Source organism: Pogona vitticeps, chromosome 2 (genome assembly GCF_051106095.1).
Source record: "Pogona vitticeps strain Pit_001003342236 chromosome 2, PviZW2.1, whole genome shotgun sequence".
NCBI classification, from domain to species: Eukaryota; Metazoa; Chordata; class Lepidosauria; order Squamata; family Agamidae; genus Pogona; species Pogona vitticeps.
The window spans coordinates 179354335-179360933 of NC_135784.1; the positions used below are offsets into that span (position 1 = coordinate 179354335).

Below are 6599 nucleotides of genomic sequence, written 5' to 3' on the forward strand. Positions count from 1 at the left end.
TGGATGATCTTAGTCTTGGTCTCCAGTGACACATCCTTACACTTTATGATCCTTTCTAGTTCCTTCATTGCTGCCCTTTCTAGTCCCAATCTTCTTCTGATTTCTTGGCTCAAAATCTCACTTTGGATTGATAATTGAACCAAGGTATCCAAACTCTGTTAACTATTTCAGTTCTTCAGCGTTGGTGTAAAAGTTCTGTAGTTCTTCTGTAATCTTTTTTGCTGTCTTAATGTTCAACTGCAGACCTGCTCTGACATGTAGCGTGATTACTACAGCGATCCTATCCTTGTCCAGACAAGGAATTAATAGATGTTAGAAGCATTAAATAGAACCATACTACAAGATCTGTACTATATTGTAGCAATTTCATTCCATGGCATTTTAAAATGTAAAGTCTCATCTATCTGCTAAATAACTCCATTTCCCACAATACTTCAGTTTTGCCCCCCAGATTTGATGAAATAAGTACCTGCCCTCCTAGGTAGCTACCCGCCATGGCCATTTCCCCCACATTTATTGTGTCCTATTTCCCTCTCATCTTCCCAGCCGGAAGGCTGTAAGATTTACAGTCCTGCAAGCCACACATTGTATCTCTCTGGTTCTCAGTAACGATAAATGAAATAACTAACCCTTTGCTGCTCCTTCATGTTGTCCAACCCAACTACACTCTGCACATTCCTGGTTTCTCTTTTAAATTTGCGATTGCATCAGTTCTACAAAGAAGAAGCGGGGCTGAGGCCTGGCCATCGTGTCACTAATTCCTGATCCGGCCAGGATTGCGACTGCAGCGTCGCTCTCGCTCTCCTTTCTTTTTTATATTCCCTTCCTCCTCCTCCTCCTCGGATTAGCAAACAGTAAAAAGGAGCACCCAATTCCTTCTCCTCCTCCTCCTGCCTTTCAACCCGCCGGCCCGGCCCGGCTCGCCTGCCTGCCTTCTCGCTTCAAGCCCGCCAGAGCTGGCCCGAGAAACCAGGCAGGAATGCACTGGTCCCCCAGCAGGCAGAGGGGAAAGCCAGCCAGCCACCGGGCTCGCTCGCCAGCCAACTCCAGGGACCCGACGGAGCAGAGGCGGGTCGGGGCTGCTCTTCATTCTGGCCGCCGTTCTCACGATCGCGTAATCACTTTCTCTTCTGCGAGAAGTCCCTTCACGGAGACACCAGCCCCCTCCTCTTTCTGAAGGGTGTCAATTTCCCGGCAGGAAAAGTTAACCGGGGACCCACGAACAAAGGTACCCCACCCACCGAGTGTGGGCAGCCGGTGAGGCAGGAGAGGAGCAGGTGACACCTCTCTTTCTCCCCCCCCACCCCCGACAAAAGATGCGGGCAGAGAGCCCTAGACAAGGAGCACCTCCCCGCTTCCTCGGTGTGGTGGTGGGTCGCCGGCGGGTGGGGAGGGAGAGGGTCCTACCGGGCCAAGGGGAGACTAGCAGGTGGCCCACCGAGGATGACGGGGGGGGGGAGGGAAACAAGACCGTGCCTGTCCTCTCAGACACTCTCTTTCCAGGTTCTGGCGGAGGCGCCCCATGTTCAGACGTTCACACCTCAAAATCCTCCTGACTGGGAATTCAGGGTAAGTCCGCGGCGTTGGTTATTACGGAGAGGAGCCAGGAAAAGCCCGGCCGTCGCGCCCGTCTGGGGGAAGTTCAGCCTCGCCGGTGTTTGCTCAGTGGGTGGGACGCCTCCGGGCACCTCCAGGCGGGAAGGGGGGGCAGCCGGCAGGCAGCTCCGCCCGGGGAGGAGGAGGAGGGGGGAAGCGGGGAGCCTCTGTGCTCTCCGGCAGAACTTGGGAGGTGTATGGAGGGGTGGTGGTGGGGGGGCAGAGAGGAAGAGCGTCGACCGAGGAGGGAGGGAGGGAGGGGGAGCACTGGTGGGGTCCCTCCCCCGTTGCGGAGAGCCAGGTGTCAAGGAAGCGGGGAGGGAGGAAAGCGCCGCTGGAGGCGGTGGAAAGTCCGACAGAAGAAGAAGCGGATTGAGGAAAGGGGAGGGGGGGAAGGCAGGTTGTTGGCCACGCCCACTATGCCATGCGCCCACCTGACACCCCCCCACCCCCACCCCGACCCCTGAAGGCAGAGACCGGCGCTGGTCCCGGGCCGGACAAGTTTGGCCACTGAAGTCTTAGGGGATGATGCAACCAAGTGCGGGGGGGGGGCGGCGGCAGGTACGATGCGAGCAGTTCCGACGGGTGGGCCAGCACGAAGAGGCTGCCGAAAACTGGGTGTTGGAAGGACAAGTGATGATGACTGATAGATAAAGGCTGAGGGAAAAGGGAAGATAGATTATACTGCAAGTACTGTACTGTGATGTGGAAAAGTGTGCTCTGCAAACTTTTAAAACAGGGAAATACTTTCTTAAGATAGCCGTGCTTGAACCTGGGTATTTTCACCCATCCATCGTTTGCTTTGGACAGAGTTTCCAGTTTTAATCAGATGGAAATTCAGACTATTCTAGAGCAGGGATTCCTGGGCTAGATCCATCCACAGGCCGGTTGAGTGTGGCCTCTTCTTCCTCACTGTGGCACCTGGTACTGACCGCCATATTGCCTCAGGCGCTTGAGTGACACAGTCATTACTGCAAAGCTCTTTCAAACACCTGGGTACTGTTAAAGGATAGGATTCCTGGTTTGTTGAGGGGAACATTTATTTCATTTCGGCTAAAGACTGTTATGACTTGGTTAAATCATATGCAACTCAGCCAAGTGGTTCCCCTAGTCAGGCTCCAGATGTTACTGGACTTCATCTGGTCCAGATTTTAGCTGTAGTTCAGGGATATCTAGAGCCCCACAGTTGGGGACCACCGTCCAGGACGCTTGTGGCTGATGAGTTTCACTGGCCATTAACTGGACTCTTGCAAAGCTCTACCAACTACAGCAAAGGCTAAGGTACTTTTGAAAACCTTAAGTGCAAGCTAGGATTTCTCGGAAAAGCTGTACTAGATGAGGCCAAAGGCCTTCCCTGTTCCAGCAGTCCTGTTCCCATGGTGACTGGTTAGAACCCACAAACAGGACATGAGGGCAACAGCCGCCCAACTTCTGTTGTCCGGCAGCTGATATACAGAGGAACATTGTGCCTTCTGGGACCTTTTAATGGGCAATTATAACAAGCAGTAACGAGAATCACAAAGTCAACTATAAAAGGCAGTTCAGAAACTTGAGAAACACCAGAGAGGCTTCTTTTTCTCACCCCAGAAAGAAACAACCCTGTGCTAGGTGGGAGGTTGCATGCAGCTTTCAAGACCGGTTATCAACCCTGTTCCTTTCCCCACAGGGTGGGCAAGTCTGCCCTGATGAACCAGTACGTTAATAATCGCTTCAGCAGCCGCTACAGAGCCACCATTGGGGCTGACTTCCTCAGCAAACAAGTACACATAGATGGACAGACTCTGACGGTACAGGTAGGCCCAACAGAAGCTACACTCTCCATCCAGCCCAGGGGTTCTCCACTGGTCCCCCAGTTCTGGACCACAACTCCCAAAATCCTGGCCCAGCACAGCTAGTGGTGAAGGCATTTGGGAGTTTTAGTCTAAAAACATATGGACCACCCAAGGTTGGGAACCACTGCTCTTCTGTCCCTGACCTAATACCCAGACCAACTTAAATCTTCCTCTTCTTTCACCTCCTCCTCTGCCAACCCTGGTAGTGGAGGCAGCATCTTTCTCTACTCCTGAAGGTAGAAGACTAGCTTACAGAGTGCTGTGCTACCACCATGACACACATAGCTTTCCTTGATATATTGTTTCCAAAATCTCATAGGTATTTTACACCCAGACTTATGACTGTTCCCTAGAACACTTTCTCCTGAGAAGACTGCTTGACTCCAATGCTTGTTTTGTGTTCCAGGTTGACATTTCTCTACTCCTAGATGGGATTTTTTTTTTTAAAAAAAGATTGACTTGTTTCCAATTGATGTCGCCATCATTTGTTATCTGGAGGGACTGTGGGGAAGAATTATTTTCCTTTGTATTAACCAGTTCGTTGTACCAGATCATTCACATAGTGGTCTAATAGCACAAGTACTGTAGTTGGTTATTTTTGCCACTCACAAAGGGGCATCCAATACAAGTGTGACTCGATGTTGCATTGATGGCAATGGCTGCAGCAGGTGATGTGAAATTACTGTACTGGAAGCTTTTGGTATGGGGGGGGGGAACTTTGCCAGTGTTCAGTAGGATCTTAGCCATTTTGAAAATTTCCTTTTAACTTCAGCATGTTAATGCTGAAAGAAAAACTGAATGTTTTTTTTAAAGATAACTAGTAACTTTAATACTATTCATTGCAGCCATTAAGAAACTTTGGAAGAACAACATCAGGGGTGGGAGCCCCCCCTAACTTCCCAAAGCAACGAAAAGAAATATTTGGAACATGAAAGGAACTATAGTGTCACAAAAGCTTAAAAAGCAGAGAAGTCAGCCTCTTGCCTCTTTTCATGCCCTCAGATCTGGGACACGGCTGGCACAGAAAGATTTCAATCACTGGGAACTGCCTTGTACCGGGGGTCCGATTGCTGCCTCCTTGTCTTTGATGTCACCTCTGCCAGCTCTTTCCAGGCCCTGGATAAGTGGCACAAACAGCTCTTGTTGCAGATTGAGCCAGAGGAAGAACCCACTTTCCCCATCGCAGTCATTGGGAACAAGACTGACCTAGAGAATCATGAGGTAATAGGTCGGGAAAGCAATTCTGTGTTATTTACAGCATCCAGCCCGCATAAGGGAGATGTAGTTAGGGCAAAGGGTTGAGAGACTCTCTTGCTGGCAGCAGGTAAGCACCGCAGAGGGTAGACTGTGAGCAATGTCATAGCCACTGCTGTGGGACAGAGGTAGAATTTATTATTTGGGGGAAAACTAAGTCATCTGGACAATTTGCATTCATGGTATACACTAAAAGCACTGTTAGTTCTCATGGTATTACCTGATCCTCCCTGACAAGGCCTGGGAAGAGATCAAAGCATGCCCACACCATTTGTGTCCAGGTCTCGTCAGAGGAAGCCGAACTGTGGAGCAAGCTTCATGACGCCAAATACTTCGAAGCCAGTGCCAAGGAAGCTACCAATGTCCAGGAGGTGTTTGAGTGGGCCATACGGGCTGTGCTGAAGAATGTAAGAAACCAGGGTGCTCTCTCTCTGATTTTCAAGGCTTACAACCTAGATATTAAGATGCTGGGCAGACCACAATTCCTTGTGGCATTTTATTTCCTACCCTCCTTTAATTTGCATCAACCATAAGGCCACTCACCATGTTTTCTCCTGCTTTTGTCACCAAAGCGCAGGGTACCTGAACAGCCAGAACCTGACGCAGTGCACCTGGAGACCAGGCCACCAGAAGGGGGACACCGGGAGAAGTGTGGCTGCTGAGGAACTCAAAACACAGATGGGAAGATTCTCTTTTCTTCTCACATAGGCTGAAGGAGTGATCCTTCATGCATTATGAGAACTGATGCAGCAGAGAAGAGTTCCCCAGGACAGCTAGCAAAACAAAACTGCAGTGCTTGGATCCCAGTACAGATCTCTGCCTCTCTGAAAGAGGCAGCCTTCATTTTGAGAGGGAGCTAGATCATATTGTAGGCAGCTTGGAAATTTGTATTCCAATCTCATGAGCTTCCACAGTAAAAAAAAAAAAAGCCTTGATCCCATTCCTTTCCTTGGGGGGGGAGGGAGCCCTGTCTGTCAAAGCTAGTCAGGAACACCTAAAATGCAGAGGATGAGGGGTGGCCCCAAGTTCAAACACCGAGTCTTGCTTCCAAAAAAGAAAAAAAAAAGAAAAAAGAAGTCTTTAATTGTTCAAAATAGCACAAAAACGACAGATACGCAGCACTAGAGGGTGGAGGGTGGGGAGGAGGAATATAGCCATGGGAAACTCCTATGAGGGCTGTTCCTGTCTCAATGGAAAATAAATTGGGCAAGATATAAGGAAGGAATCTTAAGGTCCAAACAGGAAAGGGAGGACACAGCGAAATACACTATAATACAAAAGACCAGGGCACCAAGCAAGTTGGGGAGAGAAGTCTGCTCCTGGGGTGTTTTTTCTCTCTCTTTGTTTTGGAGAGGATTCTTGACTTGCCAGCCCCCTGAAGAACGGAGAGGTAGGACACAGCAATCCATGTGTGCAGCTAGGGGTTGCTTGCTCTGCTCTGCTCCTGTCTTTGAGAGATCAGCCTTGGCTGCTCTTCAACCCCTTCCCTCTACGGAATGTCCAGAGAGGCAGCAAGGGTGGGATGGGTCAATCGCCTTGGAGAGGGAGAAGCGTAGATGCTTGCCCAGATGGTGACAGCGGTGTGTCGACAGCCAAACACATTGCTCTGCAGCCTTGCTCCTGCCCGTATCCCTGCCCCAGGAAAGCAGGCTGCCCCTCCCAACCCCAACCTATTTTTTATTTTTATTTTCCTATAAAAGTTTCATATAAAAGAAATGAAGAGGCATGTGGCAAGCCTTCTGCCTAGAGAGCATGCCACTTTGTGGCCTGGAGGGGAAAGAGCAGACTGGGGAGGGGGAATCAGCTTGTGCTGCTGTAGCAGGGGGAAGGGCCGGCCACACATACAGGGCAAGAAGGGGCTGGGTTGAAGCCACAAGCACCCCAAGCTGAGCATTAGAACAGCTGATGTAGAATGAG

At 50.2% G+C, this 6599-nt stretch overlaps 1 protein-coding gene across 4 annotated transcripts; it reads left to right on the plus strand.

The window, feature by feature from the left end:
- The first annotated feature begins 881 nt into the window (after nucleotides 1-881).
- LOC110078636 (ras-related protein Rab-7a) lies at nucleotides 882-6048 on the plus strand. 4 transcript variants are annotated; one of them, XM_020793012.3, is made up of 6 exons: nucleotides 882-1277; nucleotides 1504-1569; nucleotides 3263-3389; nucleotides 4431-4649; nucleotides 4964-5089; nucleotides 5255-6048. In XM_020793012.3, exons 2-6 carry the CDS (start codon nucleotides 1523-1525, stop codon nucleotides 5342-5344), a joined length of 609 nt encoding a protein of 202 aa, XP_020648671.2. In that variant the 5' UTR covers nucleotides 882-1277; nucleotides 1504-1522; the 3' UTR covers nucleotides 5345-6048. The 4 variants fall into 4 exon arrangements, with proteins under 4 accessions (XP_020648671.2, XP_020648670.2, XP_072847555.1 ...); XM_020793011.3 differs by having other exon boundaries at nucleotides 1036-1228; XM_072991454.2 differs by having other exon boundaries at nucleotides 1239-1257.
- The last annotated feature ends 551 nt before the right edge of the window (nucleotides 6049-6599 follow it).